Genomic DNA, 26,089 nt, shown 5'->3' on the forward strand with positions numbered 1-26,089 from the left:
ATTGATAGAATAATTAAGTTTCCTTATTATGGAAATTATGCAAAAGTATCAGTTTGCACAGAAGTAACTAGAATTGTAAGTCGATTACTGTGTGCATTATATAATCCAGCACATCTAAACAGTGACTCTGTGAATTCAGTCTTGGGAGTCCAGAGTCCTCTTTATGAAGTGTTCTGAGTTATTTTTTTCTCACTACTCTAGCATTTTTAAAAACAGCTAAAGATGCTGGCCCACTGAAGTCATTATGAAGTATAAAACTTAATATAAATTATCAACAACTGGAGTCATAGATACACTGTGTATACCATAGAATGTATGACAGCATCACATTTAAAATCTAGTACTTCTTCCTCAAGACCCAGTAACACCACTTTTGGGTATATATCCAAAGGATGCTCAAGTACATGTCCTCAACTATGTTCATAGCAGCTTTGTTTGTCATAGCCAGAACCTGGAAACAACTTAAATGCCCCTCAACCAAAGAACAGATAAGGAAAATGTGGTACATTCACACAATGGAGTTCTACACAGCAGAAAAAAATAACGACATCTTGAGTTTTGCAGGCAAATGGATGGAGCTAGAAAACATCATTATGAGTTAGGTAATCCAGACCCAGAAAGACAATTATCACATGTACTCACTCATAAGTGGTTTTTAAACATAAAGCAAAGAAAATCAGCCCACAAATCACAATCCCAGAGAAATTAGAAAACAATGAGGATGAAGACCCTAAGAGAGACATACATAGATCTTATCTACATGGGAAGTAGAAAAAGACAAGATCTCCTAAGTAAATTGGGAGCATGGGGACCATGGTGGAAGGTTAAAGCAGAGGGGAGAGGCAGGGAGAACAGCAGAGAAAAATGAAGAGCTCAATAAAATAAAATAAAAGAAAGAAAGAAAGAAAGAAATGGAAAAGACAAAAAATAAAATAAAATCCAGTACTTTAGAGAAGTTAATATCCTACTTATACATAGCTGTATTTCCTGCCGACAGGCTCTTGGATTCTGAGGTACATGTCAACTAACATAGCTGTTTTTGTTTACAAGACGGATATTTTGACATTTTGCATTTTGTTAAAGAATATTATAAAATACAACCTGAAAAGATTATTTTAACTTCTTTATGTGTACTGTTGTTAAAAACAAAGATACAATTTACCAAGACAAAATATGAAGGTGGAACTGGGCTTTTTTTCTTTAAATAACCCACGTTCCGCTGTAAGAACCTGGGCTCCCCGCACTGCTCTGCTCACAGAAGACGGTGAGGAAGCTGGAAAGCCACCCTCTGCTTCACAAGTCATTTTAAAACTTGGCTGGAGTTTGGAAAATAGCTTCATCCCCAAAGATTCAGATTTCATAGGTTTTTACTTTTTACAGAAGTTGAATCAAATATGCAAATAAGGTTAGGAAGCAAGAACCCCTGAAATTGCCGTATGGATACACCTTTGCAGACTACGGGGTAGGGCACTCAGGTCCCTACTTTTCAAACTTTTCTAAATATCCCTTATAAAAAAAACCAAAACCTTAAGATTCAGTTACTGCAAATAATAAGAATGTTTCTAGACATTTGCCCCAGTCAAGTGGGAGAAGAAGATTCTACTTCTGCGTAAGATAACTAAAAACAAAACAGAGTCCTGTGCAAACTGAAGAAGAAACCGTTTCTAAGACATTAGATTATTAGGCAACAAAAGGCAGTAATCTTTTTGGTGTTATTTTTTCAAGACAGGATTTGGGCTTCTGTGTAGACCAGGCTGTCCTGAAACTCATGTAGAGCAGGCTGGCCTTGAGCTCAGAGATCCACTTTCCTCTACCTTTGAGCACTGGGATTAAAGGAGTGCACCATTATACCCAGCTAAAAAGCAGTAATTTTTGAAAGACAAGAAACTGACCATGGTAAGCTAAAAAACTGCCTCAGTTTACTGCCTAATATTACACAAAGTAGATTTCCAAAGGACATGTCCAGAAGTATTTTTTAAAATGTTATAATCTGAAGAATCAGTGAAGGAGGACACAATAATTTTATTTTGTGTATGTATTTATAAATGTATAGAGCTGCAAAATTCTTAAGCAAAAACTGACAGACATAACTACATGAAAAAAAGGATATATTCTCGGTGACAGAAACTTTAATACTCCTCTTAATAAGTGACATAAAACATAAAATAAAGAAGGATATAAAATCTGAATGATATTTATCAACCAACTTGACAAGATAGACATTCTGTACAACTCTACCCAGGAGCAAAATGTACAAGACACAAATTCTTATCAAGTACATGTTTAGTAACACAGCCATATTATGGGTCATAAAATACCTCTCAATAAGCATAACTTATACAAATTATTCAAAATGTACTCTGACTACATGGAATCAAGATTAGAAGGAAATGAAAAAATTCTTGAGCTCTCTGCCCCTTCTTCTTTTGAAGAGGCAGCATCTGCCTTCTCCTCTTCTCCCCTTTCCTCTTTCCTTTCTTTCTCTGTCCCTCTATCTCTCTCTCTTTCTTTCTTCCCTCCAAATTCTCCTTACCCTTATACCCTACCCAGTACCCATATATAAGCTCTATATCATCCCCCCCAAAAAAGTAGTAATTCTGGAATACTTGGAAATTAACTGCATATTTCTATGTAACCCATGGACCGAATACAAAGAGCGGAATTATAAGTACTTTGAACAGAGTGGAAATGAATACACAGAGCATCAGAATCTGTACAGAAGATGACACAGGCAGAGAGAAGAATCTCAGCAGGAGAAGTGTTATCTGACTGTTCTAGCATTTAACTGTGGCAAACAGTTGCACAATAATGTCCATGCAGCAGCATTTATTAAACAGTAGCATTAAAACAGGAGCAGCTTGCTTTCTATCAATTAGATCTCAATAAAACCACTTTTAATTTTTCATTGGAGAGTACTTTATAACACTACTGTTATAATTCTTCCTTTCTTATTGGTGTATCTTTTCATGACATTAAACACAATTGGGAAACACAATTATTATAATGACTGTAAAAATAATGAAAAGGTAATAATTTTGAACCATCTTTCTTTGTCTTCCTTTCTATTGAATGAGGTTTCAGTCACCTAGTGAGAATTCCAGAGAATGCCGTTCCCTCCCCTTCAAAGCCGCTCTGTATTCTAATATGCTTCATCCTTGGTGCCCCTGCTCAGTTTCAGAAAAGTCTTTGGACAATAAGATGTCTTCTTATTCTGTTTCTTCAGAGCCCTGTACCAACATTATTTTTTAGTAAATGTCTGGGTTTACATTCTGATGAAGGAAGCCACAGACCATACAGAAAGGAATGAAAGTGCCTGTGTTCCCATAAAACTTCACTTGGCCTCCTAACTCTCATTGCTGACTCCTGAGTAAGAAGACAGGTTCTACAAACAGCCTACCTAGGCTAAGCATTAGCTCCTTCTCTTCCTATATTTGAAGCATTAACAACTGTAGCCCCAGTTTTCTCATTGATAAAGTGGATTAATTACAACTTCAGAAGTTGCTGTGGGAACTAAATGGTCTTGGAAAACTAGGATCAAATAGCACCATCAGTACCAACTTTCCATCAGGGAGTACCGGAAGTGTTCTTTACCTTACTCTTTAATATCTTTGACTTAGCTTCAACTTTCAGCTGTTCTACCACTTAATACGCCAACAACCTTGGACAAACCTCTCAGGACACTTGACTTCCTTATCTGCCCAGGGAGAGCTGATCTGACAGGTTTATTAATCTCAGAATTGTGACGATTATGTGAGTTCATCCATGTAACGAGCTTAACAACCTAAATAATATTAGCTATACTTACTAATTATTACAAAGTTAACCACTTCCTTCCACACGAAATACTCTACTCTCTTAAAAGTTATTTGTTAAACTACACGGAAGAGTAAAGTTTTGAAGTTTGAGAGGAGGGTTCAGTTCTGACCTTGACCATTTCCAGGGCTAAAAGACTACCTGAACTTACTGTCTTTACATGTGAGGCAGCACATCAAGGACAGAATGAGAAACATCAAGTCTCTTAGGGTACAGAGGCTGGGATCAGTAGGTAGGTGAACCCTTCCTCAGTTCTGCACCCATCTGTAGACTTTTTACCCCACAGAGCTCATCTTAGACTGCACCTTCTATACCTCACCAGCCCCAGAGAACTCCATCACTTCTGTACCACCGAGGAACCACTTGTCTGGTGTTGCATGCTACAGACTAACATTTACAATGGTTTCTTTCACGTTTCTTCTACTTTCTTCTTGCTTTTTCCTATACATTGCTTAGCTCCACGTTTTGCTTCTAAAATGTTTCCTTTCTTTTCATTCTTACTACTACTACTACCGGCTTCATTTAAAAAAACACACATTTTGCCTCTCTAAGCTTTAGATTTAACAAATGATACCATAAAACTTTAGGAAAAAAAAGTCTAGAGAATGGTGAAACAGAGTAAGGAAGGCCACTCTAATAACTAAAACTCACGTTATTACAAAAAATTGATACGTTAAAATGCAAAAATAAACCAAAAGATAAATCACAGAATGAGTAAAGTTATAGCTTGCAGTAAAATGATAGAAATACAAAAGAGTTTCTGTAAATCATTTATATTTAAAAACTATCAAACACCAAGAGAAAATAGACCAATTCAAATAAAAGGATGTATACAAATGACTCTTGAAACATATTCAATTGCACTCACAATGGAGAAAATGCAGATCAAATCTATACCAAGACTACAAGCCTGAGTAACAAATACTGACTACTAGCACTGCTGGCAGAGGCAGGGGAATCAGCCCCTTTCACAGCATCAGAGGGCAGAGTCTTACAGGATGCCTGGCAGTACCAAAACTACAAGGACACAAGCTCTCTCAATACCACATACTAGGAATTTGCACGGCTTCACACAGAAGCAGCAGTAGGAAACAATGCTAGCATCCTCCAGGAATGAGCTGTTTAATATAGTCTGTCAGCATTATGTATATTCATGCAGTTTTGGAAAAAATAAAAGCCAAAGAACTGGGCAACATTTTATGTGCAGACAAATGAACAAGCAGTAGAGTACAATCATTTGTTTAGCACCGAGGTAAAGAAGGAGAACCATACACATGCTTGCTTGTTTATATGTGTGATGTAACTCTGGAAAGATTCAAAAGAAATCAATGATAGTCATGGTCTATTGCAGAGCCAGAATGAATGGCTAAGGTCTGAAAAAGCAAGCTTCACTACTGAATATCTTCTGGAGCCATTTTTATTTTGAACTGTATGAATGAACTTCATGTTGAAAAATTAGGTTTGCAGAAGAGAAAGATGAAGCTTCAAAATTGTGTGCAATTAAGGTTTTTCTTTGTCAGTTTGCCAACATAAATACAGGGCAATATACAGATGAAAGACACAAAAATTTCTTTTCATTTATATTATCAATAAAACTGACCCAAACAGTTGAAAATACTAAGTACATCATAAATTACTGACATCTGTAGACATCTTTATCTGCTTCAGAAATAGTCTGTATCTCTCTTACCATATTGCAAATATTTTGTCAACTGAACTTCCTGCTTGGAAACAGAAAGAGACACAGGAACTACAAATCACTGCCAGCATGAATGGGAGAAAGCTAAGGACTTGTCTTTTAAAGTTATTACAAGGTAAATTCTATGTTTACAGTAAAAAATTTAAAAAAGGCAACGGAAAGATTCCGTTTTAAAACTAGATACATTGTGTGAATTCAAACCTGTGGCAACACAAACAGGGCTACATAGCCCTCAAGTTATTATGTGTTATGTTTTTTAATTTGTTTTGAACAGTCTGGCAATTTTGAAATCTGTCATTTGACAGTTAATGTGTCCAAAGTAAGACAGCTACTCAGGTCACTGCGGTTCTTAAAGACACAACTGTAGTGAGCTAAGACTGTGTAATGGTCTAGATGACTCCTACATTTCTACACCTTTCTGATCCTGTCACACACTAGATTTTCTTGAAGTTTCTCTCCAAATGAAGAAAATAGGAATGTACATTTACAGGGATCCCCTGTACCAAAGATGGAAATATCAACACATTTAGACTTTTGGTTCCTAAATTCAGAGAAATGGTTTCTACCTATTCCTTGCCTTTTCAGGCTTTGAAAACTAAATTACTATTAAATAAATTCTGATTTAACCTCGACTTTTCAGGTCACTCAGTAATTTTGGAGGGCCTCAAAAATAAAACAAAAAAGCCCCAACCCTTTTTAACATTTTCTGGTTTCACTGGAATCCTACAGAAAGTTTTCCACCAACAAATCAATTTTATCTTTCTTTTTCCAATTTCATCTAACACCACAGTAAAATAGTAGCAATAATTCTGAGACCTTGAGAAATAATATTCAAAAAGCTTGCTCTATGTTAAGAGCACCCGCTTCAGGTCTGTTTCTGGAATGTGGACCCAGCCACAGGCTGTGCACTCCTTCCCCAGGACATCCTGACCACACACAATAGCCACTGACAACAATTGAACTAAGTCGCTATTTCCAAGCATGGAAATTTTACTATCTATAGACACAAATTTCCATATCTAAGTAAAGTTAAATGGCACTTGTAAACAACCTACTTGAAAACAAATTTGGTTACTAAGCACATTTTTAAAAAGCACAAAATAAGCTACCCCTGTTTTCCACTTAAAATTGTCTACAGCACTTTTTCCCTCCCAGCGCTTCAAATAGAAAAAAGGAAACCACACAAACAGGAAAAGTCTTAAGTCAGGAAAGAAATGTGTGTGTGTGGCGGGGGGGGGGGGAGGATAGATGGGGGGGATATAGTCTACATTTTTATTGAAATGTTTTTACTTCCTTTCTGCCTTTTCCCGAATATGAGCATGGTCAGCACCCTCACCAAGTTCTTTATACCCAGAATTCTACCAGGGTCCACCTATACTGCAGCCTCACCCTTGCCAGCTCTTAGAGCCTGCGCCCCATTGTCAAACTGTTGGACCGGTAGCCTCTCCTTCTGATGAGTCTTTCTTTCACCTCGGATGGGCAGCTTACTGTGTCACCTTGGGCCACCTTGGTGCCTCTGACCTTCCACGCATCACTGCAGCTACTTTTTATAGTGCCATCATCTGAAGCCATGCTGTCTCGTCAGTGGCATTTTTCACTGATGAGCACTTCTTAAAACTTCGCACCTCTGAAACTGCATTTCTCTTCCTGCCTGGTAGATGTTCCTCCAGCCTGTCCATCTTCACTGTCAATCTTCTCTCTTCCTTACATCTTCAAACCCCTTCTGACAAATGCCTGACCATATCCACCTTCTACCTCAAGCTCACATCTTCCATGTTTATCTAGTCTACTGTTTCTCACAATGTCCTAACCTATCTCATACTCCCTTCACTCAGTCTTCCTTATATATGTAGTCCAGAATACTTTTAACAATTTCAATTAGGCCAATGTCCTAATTTTCAATTCTGTTTTAGTGTATAAATGTGTGTGTGTGTGTAAACACACACACACACACACACACACACACACACACACACACACACACGTCTCCACACACACCCGATAAAATTGTAATTTCCTTTCCACATACCAAACTGCGCCTTGTTTTCCTCCATCTGGAGTCACTACAAACGACCATTTCTAACATGACTGTCTTCACACAGCAAAGGATCCGCAGACAGTAATAAACAACCTTAGTGGGGTGAACTCACTGACAAAACTCAAGTTTTAAACATTGGTAGTTTGACTGAAGTAAGAATTTTTACCATGTCTAACAATTTTTATTTTTAAGATAAAGAAATCTTCAGGTGTGAATTGGTGGGTATATCCATATATCAAAATACACAAAATTCTTTATTCAGACAAATCCTGCAATGCCACGAGGTGGCTCTACAGTCAGTATGAGCTAAATGTAAGGGTGTCGCAGGGTCCTCTGGCCTCAATGGCCCACCCTTTGTACACATGTCTTACCTTTTACTTTTGAAGTAAGCATTTCTGCAGCATTGTGAAGATCTACAGAATTGAGGTTCTGATGCTTATTCATTATAGATTTTAAAACACGGAGAAGTTCATCCAGACGTATATGAATGACTTCTTTAAAACAGTCTTTAAAAGGAAAACGAGAAAATTTAAAAATTAATTTACAATGCAAAGTTCAAGAAATCTAAGCTGCAACAGACACGAAGATACTCTGTGTAAAAGCACTGGCTCTGTGACTTCTGCCTCCAACACGGACAGTTCTAATTTTAACTATTGTAATTACATACCAAGTTTATCACTTTCAGAAAGTCCTTTGTCACTTAATTCATTAAGGATTTTAGGGCCAGATATGGTTGTGTAACCTTAATCCAAGCATTTGGGAGGTGGAGGCAGAAGATAGTAGGAGTTCAAGGTCATTCACAGCTACTAGGGAGTCTGAGGTCAGCTGGAGTCACACAGAACCCTGTTTAAAGACAACAGACCAGGCGGTGGTGGTGGTTGCGCAGGCGCATGCCTTTAATCCCAGCACTCTGGAGGCACAGGCAGGCAGATCTGAGTTCCGAGGCAGTCTGGTCTACAGAGTGAATACTGTGACAGCCAGGACTACACAGAGAAACTTTGTCACAAAAGACAAATAGAAAACCAAAACCAAAATATCCAAAAATAGAACTAGTGGGATGGATCAGTGGGCAAAGGTGCTTGCTTGCTCTGAGGACCTGGCAACCTGAACTCAGTCTCTAGTACCTACATGAATGTAGAGAGAATCGATCCCCCAAAGTTGTCCTCAGACCTCCAAATGTGTTCTGTGGCACACACACACAAATGCATGCATGAACATATAGTAATAATAATATAATGAACATGACAAAGAAGAAGCAATCAAAAGAATTTCAAAGGCTATCACAGTGTAGCCAATTTAACACTATTTCTTCATTTTTCTCTGTTTAAACATGCTCTTCAGACTTCTCAAGGTAAATAAATGGGACCATTCCCTACCTTATGTCTTCAAATATACATGGTAACAAACTCAAAATCCCTAAAAAGTCTGATGTATTAACCAATTTTTAAAAAGTTAAGTTTCCACATTAGAATTAGTTCTCTGCATTAATTCTTAGTTAGAAACCACAAATCCACAGGCATATATGTAAGGAGCATCATTTGATCTGTACATTTAAAAACCTGGACATAATTAACTTATTATAAGATACACAGGTCTTTAGTTAAGTTTTTGCTTTTACAAAAGCTAAATTAGTTGTTAGTGATGAAAAAACTGGGTGAACATTTAAAGAATCTAGACTTCTACCTACTCTTGCAAAAGTTCCAGCAGGCCCAGTGTGCTTAGCAGTGTTCTCTCCGGGCCCACAGACCTAACCCCAGGCCACTCCTGGTCAGAATATGCAGACCAGAGTGTCACAGCCTCTGTGAAGTTGTGACCATGCAACTTCTCATGCAAACCAAAATGCTTGCTAGAGTACAAATGGAGGGTGTTGTCCACAATCACACTAACATAACTCATCCTTGGATCACCATCATGAGTACATGAACGTGTACTCATACATCTTTAAAACTGTGAAACAATACAAGCACCTTAAATATTACATTCTGATAGAATTTTTCCTTGTATAGTGCTAAATGCTCAGTAATGTTTAGTAAGAGCTTCGTACAGATTAGGCATGCTTAAAAATATTTATGGGAAGCTGGGCAGTGGCATGCATGCCTGTAATCCTAGCACTTGGGAGGCAGAGGCAGGTGGATCACTGTGAATTCAAGGCCAGCTTGGTCTACAAGAGCTAATTCCAGGACAGCCTCCAATGGTTGCTCAGAAAAAAAAAAAAAAAAAAAAAAAAAAGATCAAGGGATGCTGGACATAGTGGCGCACACCTTTAATCCTAGCACTTGGGAGGCAGAGGCAGGCAAATTTCTGAGTTCAAGGCCGCCTGGTCTACAGAGTGAGTTCCAGAGCACCAAGGGCTACATGGAGAAACCCTGTCTTGAAATGACCCCTGATCCAAAAATGTAAATACTGTCTTAAAATACTTAAAAATATTTCATTTAATATCCACAATCTTATTAAGCAGAAAATTTTTAAAAAATATTACACAGATGAGAATACTAAAACACACTAAATTTATCAGGTTATTAAACTGTAAAGCAAAATTTGAGCCCAGAGCATACAATTCCAGAATTCATGTTCTTACTTTTAAAATGCTTCTATTGAAATAGCTTTAAAATCAACCAAAATTGGAAAGTCAGTATTTCATAATTAAATATTTTTAGAAACAATGAAAGATAATAAAGAAAAACTATCTTTAGAATAAAAAATAAATTCTCCCATCTCCAAACAGTCCTCTTACTAACACCACTATTGGGAAAGAAATGTGAGGATGAGGGCCTATCTGTTAAGCAGGTGGTCCCAGAGTGGCCCTTTAGGGAGAGAACACGGACTTTAGCAGGTAGTGCCGGGAGGACAACGGAGACCCAGACCTTCCTCTCCTTTATCACACGCTCCAACCACCATGCGCTGCCCATCATATGCCCGCCTTGGGGGCTGACTACCCACTGTGAGCCCGAACCCAAGGGTCTCTTCAAGAGTTAGCTGCAGTGTACTCCCTACTAGAGGGCCTTTTCCTTTAATGCCACAGCACATCCCAGTAACTAGAAGCATAAACGGTCTACCAGCTTGAAACTCCTCCTTTATTCCAACATAGGAGACCCTACAAACAGACACTGAAGTTGTTCCAAACCCACATTCTGAAAGGCAGCAAATGAGTTGCTTAAAATACATTTCATAAAACCTCAAATTGTACTCCAGATACTTCCAGTTCCCTATGATTTAGTATGGACTTCTGAAAGTGTCTATAAACCAATAGAGATGAGAATAAAGAAAAGGCTAATCTAGAAGATTCATACTAGGATATTAATCTATCCTGCTTAATACTTTACCAGAGACTTCACAAATTAGCAAGCTCTCCGCTATCTGTACCATGAACTGTTCACAAAAAAAGGTTTTACACCAAACATTCCTCCCTCTTGTAATAAAGCTACCTCAAAGTCTTTTTATGAAGTAAAGGTTTTCTACCCTACTATGCAACTGGCAACCTTTCAAAACGGCCAAGGAGCTTAAACAGTTCCTTTAAGCAACACCAATTATTTCCCCTCCAAGAAAAAGAAACTGACCCCAAATAAACAAAAGAACAGCGGCAAGATCACTTGAAGCAAAGGGCTGCGAGCACTGCGCACTGCACGCAGCAGAAACCTGCAGACTTAGACTACAGCATCCAACCCCAGGTCTCCACTTCATTGAAATCAAGGGCTGGGCTTCTTGAACTTGTATTCGTCATCCGTAACAGAGAACTGGTATTTCCTCTACCTATCTCATAGGTTGCCGTGAGGATCAACTAATCAACATGAAATTGCCTTTTGTCTTAATGCATACAAATAAGATCCTTACTAGTAAACCCAAAAGCCATTCAAACAAAATGCCTTTGAAAACAGACAAGCTGTAGCTGGGTGATGGTGGTGCACGGTTGTAATCTCAGCACTCAGGAGGCAGAGGCAATCGGATCTCTGTGAGTTCGAGACTAGTACAAGAGCTAGTTCCAGGACAGGCTTCAAACCTACGGAGAAACCCTATCTCAAAAACCAAAAACCAAAAACCAAAACCAACAAACAGAAACCAGACATGCTTCACAGAGAATTATTTAGTAATGAATATATGTATAGATGGTCCCACAATATTTGGTTAATTAAAAAGAAATAGTAAAGTTTGAATTTCATTCTACTGTAAAAATCAACATTAGTAAATAAAAACTGGAATATATTGCATCATATAGTCCTACAACTAAATACAAGACAACTTTGAATGTAGTCACATTATAAATGTAATGACTGCCCTTTGTTTTATGCTGTAAAAGAATTACAGCCGCAAACATAAGGAAGCTTAACTTCTCTTAATACCAGTTTCCTAATACAACAGTGTTTGTGTATCTACCCCTTTAACGTGACCAACTGAATTTTAATTTATTGTTTTATCCATCTGTGCCATTTATTTTCTGCTACAGTCAACTAATTAAGTGATAACAGATTAACCAGCTCTACTTTTCGGTTCTCAGGCACTAACACAATACCATGGTGCTTATTTTATATTGCAAACACTTCATGGGACTGCCTGAATAAATACATGGAAAAAATCATGGTGTTTTCCTTGATTAAAAAAAAAAAAAGGTTTTGTTATTTCAGTCTGACCTCTCCAGGGAACAAAGTAAAAACAACAGGAAAAAAGCAATCAGAAGATGACAGGAGCAAGCCTCCTTTTTGCTGTATGACTTCTGATGGAGGATAGCTGTGAACTCTAAACAGCAGCTTTCTTCAGCCAGCTACCCAGCAACTCTAAAGCCCCAACAGCTGACATCTAAAGCACTTATCCCGAGTTTTACATGAAAAACTCAGTAACAGAAACCCAGTGAGGGCAGTGCTCCTGCCACCTTGTAACTAGTAAAGGATCATAAAGAAATGACCCTGTTGTTAACAGAAATACCTTGGTTCAGACTACAAAGAGCCATCAAGAGGCACAGTGAGGACTCTGAGGCAGGGGTCCTACCTACAGCTTGCAGCTGTTTCACTGGGATAGGGTCTTGCAATATATGTAACCTTGAATTTGCCATCTTCCTGCCTCAGCCTCCCAAGTCCTGGGAGTATCACATCATCCATGAGTTGAATCTTTATGATAAACTGCCATGTGGATAAAGAAATTATAGATTACTGATAGATACTCTGCAACACATGATTTAGCAGGCTTTAATTTCCATTAAATATATAAGTTATTACTATAAATGCTGTTAAACCCTAGAATTTCCTTCTAGTCAAATGTAGAATACCAAAATACCATAAGAAGCGGTACAAGTATAATAAATGAGCTCTACTTGTATTCCACCCTTCATTTCTTGGAAATTTACTGCACGTTTTAGCCACTGAACCACACCCAATTAACGTTCACATTAACTTCTCTTAGTGACACAGATTTGAAAGTCTGTCTAAAGATACTTCTCGGAGACAGACATAGACCAGAACACAGGTAAGGGTAGCAGCCTAATGTTCCTAGTTTCTTACAAACTGGCAGACTGAGAGGCTTTAATTAGCTGCTGATGGTAAAAATGGACAGTCTAAGATGCTACACATCCCATACACATCCCGTGGGGAAAAGTGAGTTAACCTACAGGTCAGGATGTTAACTGAAACTGAATCCATACAGAATGTATCACAACAGGCCATGCTATTCATCATATTAACACTTTAGTTAATGTCTGCTAGTCAATAAAACTTGTTTTAGAAACTTAATAATCTCTTCTGACTATGGTTCTGTCAAATCTAGAACCTAGGATTTGTTATAAGTCACAACTTTAAGAATTGTGTGTCAGGTTTGTTTTTGTTTTATTTTTCAAGACAGGATTTCTGTGTAGACCCAGCTATCCTGGAACACACTCTGTAGACCAGGCTGGCCACAAGCTCACAGTGATCCACCTGCCTCCCAAGTATTAGGATTAAAAATATGAGCCACCACTGGCTAAGAGTCATCTCTCCAGTCTCCAAAGTTGTTTTTGTTTTGACAATTTAACTAATTAGTCTGACTCTCATAGTAAACATTTTGTTGTTGTTGATGGATTTTTTTGTTTTGCTTTGTTTTTCCCTGAGTCAGGATTTCTCTGTGTAGCCCTGGCTATCCTGGAACTCTCTCTGTAGACCAGACTCCCTAACTCACAGAGATCCGCCTGCCTCTGCCTCCCAAGTGCGGGGATTAAAGGCGTGTGCCTCCATACCTGGCTTTCATAATAAACTCGTGTCTTCCATCCCCGTCTATTTAAAAAACTTTGAAAAAGGAAAGGTGGAGAGAGGAGAGAAGGTGAAGCATGTATTCGTTTTGTTGGTGGTGGTTTTTTTTTTTTTTTTTTTTTTTGGGTTTTTCAATATAGGGTTTCTCTGTGGCTTTGGAGCCTGTCCTGGAACTAGCTCTTGTAGACCAGGCTGGCCTCGAACTCACATAGATCCGCCTGCCTCTGCCTCCCGAGTGCTGGGATTAAAGGCATGCACCACCACTGCCCGGCTGAGATGTATACTTTTAATCTCCAGAACTAAGAGGCTCAGAAGGAAGTCACTAGTTCAAGTTCAACCTGAGCTTCATAGTAAGACCATGTCTCAAACAAAACAGCACAGCACAGCAAAAATGAGGACAAAGTACCATACTTACATTGGCAGACTCCAATTAAAATTCATTTAAAATCATGGTATATAAACAAAAGCAAAGTTACAAGAACAATCACAACTTGTTTTTCCTATAAATATATTTTATATCATTCTACATTTTCAAACATGAAGTAGCAGAAAAACTAAACATTTTGCAGTATTTCGTCTATGTAATTAAACAGTCTTAAAATTTTCAAATTCCTAGATTTCAGAGGAATGCTTTAAAACTACAATATAATGTAGTTATAATATGTAGTTATAATATATATATTATATATAATATATATTATATATATGTAGTTATAATAATATAATGATGGCAGTTAAGAGCGTTTGCTGCTCTTTGCAGAGGACGTGGGGGCTTGGTTCCCAGCATCCGCATCAGGTAGCTCATAACTTCTATTACTCCAGCTCTAGGAGCATCCTACACCCTTTTCTGGCCTATGAGCACGTACCACATGTGGTATACACATAGGCAAAACAACTTACACATACAAAGTAAGTCTTTTCTAAAAATTACTGCATAAACTAGGAGAACATTTGTGAATTTGTTATCTGGAAAGCAGAATAGATTATTCCTACTGGGTGGCGGGAAGGTGTGCAAACTTGAATTAATACTTATATTCCATATATGTTAATCTACAATTAAACATATAAATCTACATAATTAAATGCAAAGTACATGTGCATAAGTGAGTACCTTCAGTCTTTTAATATAAGATGCACAATTTATCCCTTTAATTATTCATAATGTACCTTAATGACACTAGATAGAAATCTCAAACTTAAAATTCCACACCTGCTAATGTCTAAGACTACAGGGAAACCTCACCTTAGAGATAAGCAGTGAAGGAAAACCTGACTCATTCACATATCTTAGGTAGAGCATGTGTTCAGTCCTCGGATCTTTCACTTTAAGGAGTTCGTTTATTTGTAAATTTAGAGTCAGCTAGAGCATGTGCAGATGAGGTACAGGGGGCAATGGAGGGGGAGGGGAAGGGAGGAGGGAGGAAGAGAACACAGGAGTGAAACTACAGATCTCCTGTTAGGAATTCAGAGGTCTTTGATAATTACTTATTTCTTCCAATTAGTTCGTAAAAACAACTAAAATGAACGTCATAGTTCTGCTTAGGACATAAATAAAAATTTGTTAAATCTTGGGGGAAAAAGGGGATACTCTGTATTACAAAACTTGAAGATAAATAAATACACTGAACCATGTCTCACTTCAGCCTTTCTCCATCGCCCCTTCTTGCACTACAGGAATTCACACACATATGTTCCTATGGGTGCACACATGCACATGCATGCTGTGTGTGGAGGCCTCAAGTTGACTCAGAGTATCTTCTGTGTGTTCTCTCCACTTTGAAGGTGTCTTACTGAACACAGCTCACCAGTCAGCTTGTCTCTAGTGTCCTATCTTTGCCACCAGTGCTAGAACTGCCTGGCTTCCACACTCTTATTCTCATACTTGTGAGGCAAGCACTCTATCACTGAGCTACTTTACTGACACTGGTTTGTCATTAAAAAAAAAAAACAAATAAACAAAACTCTAATTTAAAAGTTTTTGAGGTAGTAGTGATAATCTATTGCCTTAAGTACTAACTTTCTTACTAAAAGAATAATGTGCATACCGATCTTTAAATTAAATTTCACTGAATAAATCTACTTCCACATATACCTTTTCTGGGTTTTGTTTTTCACAACAGGGTTTCTCTGTGTAGTCCTGGCTGTCCTAGAACTTGCTCTGACCAGGCTGGCCTCTAACTCAGAGATCCACCAGCCTCTGCCTCCCTAGTGCTGGGATTAAGGTGTGTGCCGCCATCACTACCACCACCAAGAGGCCTACATGAACCCTTTTATCTCAAAGAGTAGTCTCCTTCTGTATCTTATACTTATGTAAGTATACAAATATATACTTTTCTTTCTGAGGACTGGTGAGAATCTTCTTAGTCTCTGGATTATCTACTCATACATTGAATGAAACTCAAATTTTTAGATAAAAAGTGACACAACTTATTTTAAATCTGTGAAACAAAAGATAACTAAACTTACTTAATTGGAAACATTAAATCACACATTACCACAACTGAGGTAAATAATATAATACCTAAGATATCATTTTAGATAACGTTTAAAATCAACCAGTAATAGACTATACATCAAAAAGAATAAAAATGACAACTTAAAAATATCCTAGTTAAAAACAAGACTTTATTATGATGCCATACTCCTCTGACTAAATGGCAAGTTTGTCAGTGTGGAGATGTAGTGAGTACAGTAATGTGTTCACAGTGTCTTTCTAGCTTTACTGCCGTCTACTCATCCATAGTTAGACAAGATCAAGTTAGTCAAGATCAAGCTATTAAACTAAATAGGACTGTGAGCAATTTCTTTAATAATATTTACACAATCCCAAAGAATACATGATGGCAAATGTAAATACTAAAATTTTGAACCTTCCATTTCAATCCAATTATTTTGGAAATTTCAGGCTGAAAATTATAGTTAAATTAGAAAGAAAACAAACTCAGTACAAACCTAAGATATAGTTTTAGAAAGTAAGTGTTCTAGTTATACGCCCAAACATATTTACTGAAATCTGATAAATTTCTATGAGGCCCAAGAGGGTCATATAAACAGCAGAGATTTTTACCCTCCATGTCTGAAAAAGCCACTGTGAACTGCTATTTATCACTAAAGAAGAGGATGGTCTCTGGAACATTAATTCTCACTGACATCAAATGTGGATGTTCAAGTGGCATTCACTGAAAGACTTAGGTTCTCCAGTCAAGTGAGTGATATGCAGTTCTTTGCTTCAGGAGAATCAAGTCTCATGTTTCATTACCCATTCTAATTAGGTAAGAGAATAAATTCTGTGCTTATTCCTTATTTCAGGAAGATTACAGATTATCAGAACATTAAGTCTATTATTAAGAAAAAATTCATTGAGTCAGTTTAGATTAAATTTTGGCAAAAATATAAAAAGCAAACTTTAGACAAAAAGTGTCAGCAATGTAAATTACCAATTGTTAGTTTGTCTGTTTATCACAGATCAGTAATTATTACCAGGATTATTAAAACTTCAATGTTCTCAAGTTCTGAGCCAACGTAAAAACATACTTAACTGCTTGAAATTCAAAACTATTTTTTCTTTTGTGCTCTTGTTCCCTCACACTTAACAAGGCTTATATTATTATACTGTTATCTGACTACAAAAACATTTACATTGTAAGCATTTAACATGGGGGGAGTAAAAAATTAGTAATGAAGAATGCCCTGCTCTTGCCATTGTATGCATATTTATCATGACTAGGCTGATTTTAGGTTTTACAAATTAACCCATAACAATACTGAGAAAACAGTTGACAAACCTGAAAGAATAGCTTCTTTCAAATATAGTAACATATGGGAGAACTTCCTGATATCATTCACCAGCTCCTTGATGTATTCCGGATCAAAAATGGAGTTGGAACTTACGGACTTGAGCCCCATTTCAGAAGGTGTAACGGCAGCAGAGAGTTGGCCTGATGCCCAAACACGTTTTTTCTTTGCCTTTTTCTGTTTGTGAGCAATCATCCTCTCACTTAACAGTCAGAAAAACTGAAATCCTTAAGGGGACAAAAAAACAGAGAGAGGAAAATACTACATCAGCCAAGCAGCATCATACTAGGTTTCAATAATAGCCCACAACCCACCTTAGTATTCTAGTTTTAGACAAAACACTGGACTATGAATGACAGCAGCCTCCATTAAATGTCTACAATCTGACAACTCTCTATGACAAGCAAACCCTAGGATGTGCAAGCTACTTTTCTTTTCACTTCACAATGTATGGAAGCTGAGGTTCAGAGAGTAAAACATACATATATTCTCAACTGATAACTTAAGTGAAAACCTAGATAAGCCGTGATACCCGAATCTGTGTTCACAATTACTTGGCTTTAATTCTTTATAAAAAATTATTTATTACTTTTATTTTTTGTACACTGGTCTTTTGCCTGCATGCATGTCTGTGTGAGGGTGTCACATCCCTGGAGTTGGGGTTACAGACAGTTGTGAGCTGCCATATGGGTGCTCAGAATTGAACTCAGGTCCCCTGGAAGTGCTCTTAACTGATGAACCAGCTCTCTGGCCTCTGACTTTAATTTTTAAGATACAGATTTTTAAAAAAAAAAAAATTGTAAAGATACTCCTGAGGCATCACTCAGAAGAAGGTCATATTTTCCCTTTGCAGAATTGCCTTCAAAACTAAAGATGAGACATATTTTGAGAGAAAAGTTTACCAAATCTTCGTCTCCCGCTTACTGTGTGACCACACAAGCTGTTAAATCATGTCTTCACTGTGCTGTGCTCATTTATGGAGAACACACTGACCACACCTGCTCCAGAGATTACTATCAGAGTTAGACAAGAGAAGGACACCCAAGTGTACAGTCAGCACATTAGCTCAATTAGAGTCATTTTCTGAGAATGCATATACATGAACACGTACATATCTAGCTTATCAAAACGTGTCAAGAAAATTTCTTTGTTGAAAGAAGCTCAAAGAATGGCCAATAATCTCACATACTATGACTGAACAAATAAATTTGCGATTATGAGAGTAATTTGTTTTGTAATTTCAAGATGATATAGTTAAGGGGCAATATTTGGTGTAAGAAAAAACTAATACCAAATATGTAATCCCAGATGAGTAATCTATATAATTAATTTGTAGGCTTACATGAAGATTAAAAGAGATCACACAAAAAAGGGGGGTTTTCTGTTAAGACATCTAAGCCCAATCTATTGGAACTCGAATTTTTGTCTTTTATCTTTAAACATTCCAGAATTGAAAGTCCTAATTTTGGTTACATCTCTTGAAACCATGAAGCAAACAAGAGAGGCAAAAAAAAAAAAAAAAAAGCCTGGTATGGCAGTGCACACCTTTAATCCCAGCAATCCTGTGGCAGAGGTAAGAGAGGCCAGCCTGGGCAACATAGTGAGCTTTAGGACAGCCAGGACTATGTATGTAGAGAGACCCTGCCTCAATAGGGAAAAAAAAAGGAATATTAAATTAGTTCAAACATCATTAAAAAGTTTTCCAAACATGCTATGAGTATTTGGATACTTTCAGAATGACAGAACAGCTGAGGACCTCCATGTAATAAACAGAAGAAAGTTGCATGTAATAATATCTTTGCTAAATGTAAGATACATTGTCTATTCATAACATATCTGACATATTAGACTTTTGGTTTCCAATTACAATTCTTTAGTCTACCCCTCTTACTTTTACCGGTACTACACTAATGAACTACCATTGTTTCTTATTAAACTACTATCCTAATTTCCTAAGGATTTGTCAACTTGCATTTTTGTGTTATGAACCTATGAAACATATCTCTTAGTATTCCTTCTTTGCTCAGTATTTTTCAAAAGGACAGAGGTAAACGCCACAGTCTATGAGGTTCAAAATGATAGCTGGCTCCGATCTGCCTCTACAAAAACATCTGGGCTCACATTTTGCCACACACACCCTTTTCATTTTCAGACCATTTTTGTTTACTAAAGGACACAGCATGAAGCAATTATGCACCATGACTAGTACACACAGAGTATGTCATTTGATGCATAGTACACACAAATGCATGACTAGTACACACAGAGTGTGTCATCTGATGCATAGTACACACACAAATGCATCTGTTTCACAAAACATATATTCTAAGGGCCCAGGTGACATATTTGTATACTTTCTTATTCTATCCTATTCATATTTTATTTATTTTTATTATTATTTATATTCAGTTATTGTGTGTGAGTGTGTGTGTGTGTGTGTGCGCGCACACACGAGTGCAGATACCCAAATAGGCCAGAGAAGCTGACCTGGATCCCCATGGAGCAGGAGTTACAGGCGGTTGTAAGCTGCCTGACATGGCTACTGGAAACAAAATTTAGTTCTTCTATAAGAGAAGTGTGTTCTCTTAGGCCCTCAGCTATCTCTATTTCAGCCCCTAGTTCATCTTTTTAGCTGAGGATCCTGTCCATCACATGAGGTTTCATCCACCTGGACACTCTCAGATTTTACTCCCGAGTTTACTTCGCTGACAGCTCAAAAATCATTCTCTTAAAGAAATCTTCCTGTATCACCACCACCCACCTGATCAAATCTCCAGTAGTCCTGCAGTATCTGAAAATTTCACTTTGTATTTACTATAGTTCAAATAAATGCCTTCTCCGATAATTCCAGATCTAGACTACAATCAAGACCATAACGGCTTGTTAACCATGTATTCTGTGCTTACACTACAGTAAGCATATTAGGGATGGCCTACTTTGAACTGTCTGCAAAATGAATGAATTAGCAAGAATAGTAATGAACAGGCTTGCAAGCTTACTGTAATAATTTTATAGAAAACACAAAATTACGTTGTAATATTTAAGAGAAAAATCACTTAAAATTCTATCCCTAAAATATTCTTTAAAAGAAGCATATGAAATTATACTAAGGCACAAAATTACATAAAACAAAAATCAAAGTTGTATTTCTTTTTTTTTAAGTTTTGTTTTTTTCAAACAGGGTTTCTCTGTGTATCCCTGACTGTCCTTGAACTCACTCTGTAGACAGGCTGACCTTAAACTCACAGAAATCCACCTGACTCTGCCTCCCTGAGTACTGAGATTAAAGGCATGCACTACCACACCAGGCCTGAAAGTAGTATTAGTATTTCTCTGATTATGTAAATAGGATGTTATTACCTTTTAATAGCTTTAAAAATTCCTTTAGTCAATGTGTTTTGTCAATTTCAAATTATTTAAACCTATATCTTGTATATTTAAATCAACTTTAAAACTCAAATTATTCCTTAAATGTTTAATGTCCAAAATGAACCCAGGATAATTTTTGGTCATTAATATTAAAGTATCCATTTCAACTAACAAAAATAAATAAAATAATACTACAGTATATTGTTTGGGCAGATCTTTAGTAGCACTGAAGATGCTACTAATATGCTACCAAACTTTATCACCTTTGCAGTTTACATAATAAAATCTTTCTGTTTGTTTATGGTGCCTTTAAATTTAGTAAACTAGACAATTAGTCACAGCCACTGATAAAAAGACTTTAAGAAACAAAAGACATAACAAGTTTAAAAACAATTCATGAATAAAAAGAACAGAACAATGTGTGTCAAATTAGCAACTCAAAGTTGTAAACTTTGTTTCAAAAAGGCTTCTAACCTTTAGACTAGACTTAGAAAATCTGTTAACATACAAATGAACACATATGGGGGAAAAGGCTTGAAATATGCATTATACTGAATGTACTAAGTTTTAGAAAGTTTTCACAGTTTTTCTTTTAAAACTTTAAAGGGGTAACATTACAATTGAAAAGATGTTTAAAATTAAAATCGTACTTTCATAATTGAACTATGACAATGAGAAAGTCTGGACAATATACACTCTGCAAGATCCTATACACTACTTTCCCATGCGCCAAAATGAATATTCCCTGGTTAGTGGTAATATAAAGTATAGTTAATAATAGATTGCAACTGGTAATTTAATTAAATTAGATAGTAATGCATGGAAAGTACTTAGCACAGTGCCTGGCATGAAGACTCAGTAATTGTGAGTTATTATTACTGGAGTACTTTATTGTGGGAAATTGTTCTTAAACATATTTAAGTAATAAACAGCTGCGGCTTCATAAGTCTATAGATTGTAAGCAAGAAATATAGGACTGGAAACAATTCCAAAAGCTTAACTGATTTCATGGAAACCTAGTAAATGCTTCCAAGTGAAGTTTGAACTGTGCAAACAGACTGCTGAACAAAATACCTGTGAAACTAATTCTCATCTCTTCCAACTCCAAGCCATGAACATTAAAAATTGTATTATCTATGTCTTAAGGAATTTTATAGCTAGTAGAAAACATACAAAAACTACTTTGTACACTCTAAGCTTTAAATCATATGTGCATGACAAATATGGATTCATAGCTCAGTGGGAAAGCCCTGCCTGGCAAGAGGCCCTGGGTCTAACCAACCACTAGGAAAAAAACCGTGCACACAAATTTCCTAAACTCCCAAATGGTGACTTTTACAAGGCTTCAGCAGTCCGTGTCAATCAAAATTCCCTCACACACTCTATAATGTATATGACAGAATCAGAAAGCTAACTGGAATGTAAAAGTGCCCCAAATATGTGTACTTTAATTCTTCCTACTTACACTTTTAAAAGTTACATAAACTTCAGAACTCTGCTATTTCAACATAATTTCTGAGTTTTTGAGAATCTATTTAAAAACATTGCAAAAAACACAGAGACAAGTCTAAATGTCTTTAATTATACTTTTAAAAAGCACTCTACAAAAACGGAATGGGAACATGTCAGAAACAGCTTTATTCTTAACAATTTCTAAAGTAAGACACAGAACACACATACACTTCATTTCTGTGCAGTTTAAATCCAGCATGATAATTTTAAAGAATAAAAATTTTACAAAGGTGATGGTGGGGGAAATGGGGAGGGGGGGAGAGGGGGCGCTGCCCTGCCTCCCACGCCTTCAGAATGTTTAGCATTCCTGGCAGGGAAAGCGCACTTCTGAGCAGCCAAAGCTACAAAACGCCAAAGCACACGTTCCCCATCCCTGATTTAAATATAGAGAAAAGAAAAAAGAAACGAAAAGGGACAGTAAACATGGATAGCGACCGACAAAAGGACACAATAGACAAGAGATAGAGTCACCGAGTCGAAAGCCTTAGCAGGTGACGTCTGTTCTCTAAAAAGGTGTTTGGTGAATTATCTCCCAGGAGTGAAAAACTGATAAGCAGAGACTGTCAACAGCAACTAGGATTCCACTTCCAAAATCCTCAATCCCGAGCACGTCCCTCCTAACACGTCTTACAATTAAACCATCAAACCTCCAAACATATCCAAAGCAAAATTAGAACACCCCGTGACACTGAGGAGCGTTCAAAAAGAACACCCTTCTAAACACAAACCAGATGAGAATACGCACGACGGAACTCCTAAAATACCTCGGAACTGAGCACCCATCTGGAGTGAGAATTGCAGGCGGGTTGGCGGGAGCAGACTGTGTTCCAGAGCATGGATTCTGGGGCAAGGGCGCCTAGGTTTAAAGCCTTGATCCTGGCAAATACTACTTTGTATGGACAGCTTTTAACCTCACCTTTCCCGTGTAAGAAATGAATTGAGGGATGAGACCTGTCCTGAGAATTAAAGGAGTTATAATGTGTGAAGTTTCAGAACACTGTAGGAAAATATGCCCTAACTGCGCGTCTTTACTTGGGTCTGCTCACCCCCACAGGTCGGTGTTCACAGTCCAGGTCCGAAGCTCGTATTCGGACCCAGGCTCGACAGCAATTCACAGGAACCCCAACCCAGCAGCCTCAGTGGAACCGAGCACCACCGCCCCTCACTCACCCCGGGGCTCCATCCTGTATCTCCAGCGCCAACTCCAGAGGAACTCTCACGGCCTCGCGGCTGTAGCCGCCTAGAGCAGAAATTTGCTGCCTCCATCCCCCATGCCGGGCTAAGCCAGCACTGCCGCGCAGCAGCTGCCTCAACGGTGCTCCGCCCTGGCCCCACCCTCATCCCGCCTCAGCCCACCCCCTGGAGCCCAGTCCATTGGCTCACACTCGTGGGGGCGGTGGCAGCGCAAACAACAGGTAGAGGAGCCCAGGGTGTGATAGTCCTAGTCTGTCTGTCAACAGTTTTTGGCCTGACAGGGTCTCCTTACTGGAGACAGTGCTTAGGAAAAGTCACCTGAGAACTGGATTTGGCTGATGGGAGCTCTAGGATGATTAATCTGTTTTTCCTGGACCACTTTCATCCCCCATCGCCAAACCCGGAGTGATAAAGAGGAAGACAAAGGCTCCTCACAGGTAACTTGTAACACGGCCTAGCCCAACACTTACAAAAGAATGAGCTACACTGGCGGGTCATGGTGGCTCATGCCTTTAATTCCAGCACTTGGGAGGCAGTTTGAGGCCAGCCTGGTCTACAAAGTGAGTTCCAGGACATCCAGAGCTGTTGCACAGAGAAACATCCCTCAATAAATAAGTAGATAGATAGATAAGTAAATAAATAAGCAAACAAACAGAAAATCAGCAGGGTCCCCAGAATACAAGGGCTCTTGAATTCAATACACGAATAGAGAGGAAAACATGGGGGAAGGTGCCTATGAGAATAGTGGGGAGACAAAAAAATGACCACATGTGGGAGCAAAGGGATCCAGGGTAGTGTGGGGAGAGGAGAAAAAAAATCGTGGGTTGTAGAATTAAGGCAAACAAACAAACAAACAAACCACCACGGGAGAAACAAGCAAAGACAGGGGAAGTAATAAGGCAAGCATACTTTGGGCTGTTACCTAGCAGAGACAGTTGGAGAACAAGTGCTCCTTGGTCACTTAGCACTACAGTTTCTGTTTTAGCTTTTCAGATTTAATTGTTTAAAATGTACTAATAAAGCAGCAAATTTAACTATATCAAAATTTAAAGCAATAATAATATTGAAAACATGTTTTTTTTAAAAAAAACCAACATTCCCTTAAATATCACTGGAGAAGAATAATGCACCATGAACAACTCATGAAACCACTGGTCACTCAAAACTAAGGGAGAAGAAAGGATTCTGAAGGCCAAGGACATCAAGAGAAGAAAGTATGTGCCATGTGCACACCTTTAATCCTAGCACTGAGGAGGCAGAGGTGGGGGGGGGGAGGTGTCCTCTGTTGAGTTTGAGGTTAATTAGGAACTCTACAAAGCGAGTTCCAGAACAACCAGGGCTACAGAGAGAAGATGGTCTTGGAAAACCATCTGCCCTGAGTGGTTGTTGACATTTTCTACAGGAGATCTGACTCTAATTCTCTCCACCTTTATCCAAACAGCCAGCCACTGTCCACAGAACCTGACACAGAATAGGTGAATGGATATGAGATGTTACATTATAAGTAGGGTTGGTTATGGGAAATTCTGGTATCTTACAAACTTAATACTTCAGTCATCTAAAGAATATTAGTTACCATTCTTCATCTAAAGGATATTTGCAAATATTCACTAAAATAAGCTCATTTTTAAATTAAAAGGACTATCTTATAAATCTATATTTTAAAGTAATTTTATATGACACAAATAAGTTTAAGCATAAAAAGCACAACACTGAAATAATACTTTTCTACTTAAAATTGATTTATAATAAAACTATAAAGCCCCCTCACAAAAGTAAAAACCAGAAATCCAACATCTCAAATTTCTCAATAAGTTGCAGAAAAATCATTCTGTAAGCAACCTATAATTGAAAAGGAATTATTGTGTTTTTACCATTCTTTGTTTGACTGTTTCTAGCATTTTTCTTTCCTAAAATGGTAACTTGCACTCTATTTAGTTCCTGTGAATTTCCATTCTGTGAAGCATCAAATTTCTAAATGTCCTTTATACACTCTCTTCAAAATGTCTGAATAATTATATTCCTATATATAATGGTGATATCACCTGATTGCTAGTTTTGTTAAGCAGATGTTTTCACATTCCTAAGTGTGTTGTGTATTAGGCAGCCTCTATTTTTCATAGCAAAACACAGTCCTAAAGCATTTAACATCTGGAGTCATTTTTGGTTGTCACAGTGGAGGAAGGGGTTCTACTGACATCTAGTGGGTAAAACCCATGGGCATGCTAAACACCTTCAAGCATAGAACAGCCCACTCTTGCCTGCAAGTATGTCCCTATGAGGGTATCAGAGTCCCTAGAACTGTACTTAAAGGCAGTTGTGAGCTGCCATGTGGGTGCTGGGAATTGAACCCTGGTCCTTTGGAAGAGCAGCCAGCTCTCTTAAGCACTGAACCATCTCTCTAGCCCAGACAGCCTCAAAAGGACAAGATAACATTACTCTACTCTAGATTCCAACTGC

The 26,089-nt window shown here is 37.8% G+C and overlaps 1 protein-coding gene across 5 annotated transcripts in view; it reads right to left on the minus strand.

The window, feature by feature from the left end:
• Window positions 1–26,089, minus strand: part of Arhgap29 (Rho GTPase activating protein 29) — a 67,244-nt gene that overhangs the window by 32,181 nt on the left and 8,974 nt on the right. For 2 of the 5 annotated variants that reach the window (XM_048456712.3, XM_048456710.3), the window contains exons 1-3: window positions 23,606–23,744; window positions 17,545–17,781; window positions 7,922–8,056 (exon numbers count right to left, since the gene is read on the minus strand). In XM_048456712.3, coding sequence (XP_048312669.3) covers window positions 7,922–8,056; window positions 17,545–17,749 — 340 coding nt within the window. In that variant the 5' untranslated portion in view covers window positions 17,750–17,781; window positions 23,606–23,744. Of the gene's footprint in view, window positions 1–7,921; window positions 8,057–17,544; window positions 17,783–19,099; window positions 19,179–23,605; window positions 23,745–26,089 lie in introns of those variants that run through there. The other 3 variants (XM_048456711.3, XM_085677766.2, XM_048456713.3) reach the window with 3 other exon arrangements.

Source organism: Myodes glareolus, chromosome 17, assembly GCF_982192425.1.
Source record: "Myodes glareolus chromosome 17, mMyoGla1.1, whole genome shotgun sequence".
In the NCBI taxonomy this organism is placed as follows: Eukaryota; Metazoa; Chordata; class Mammalia; order Rodentia; family Cricetidae; genus Myodes; species Myodes glareolus.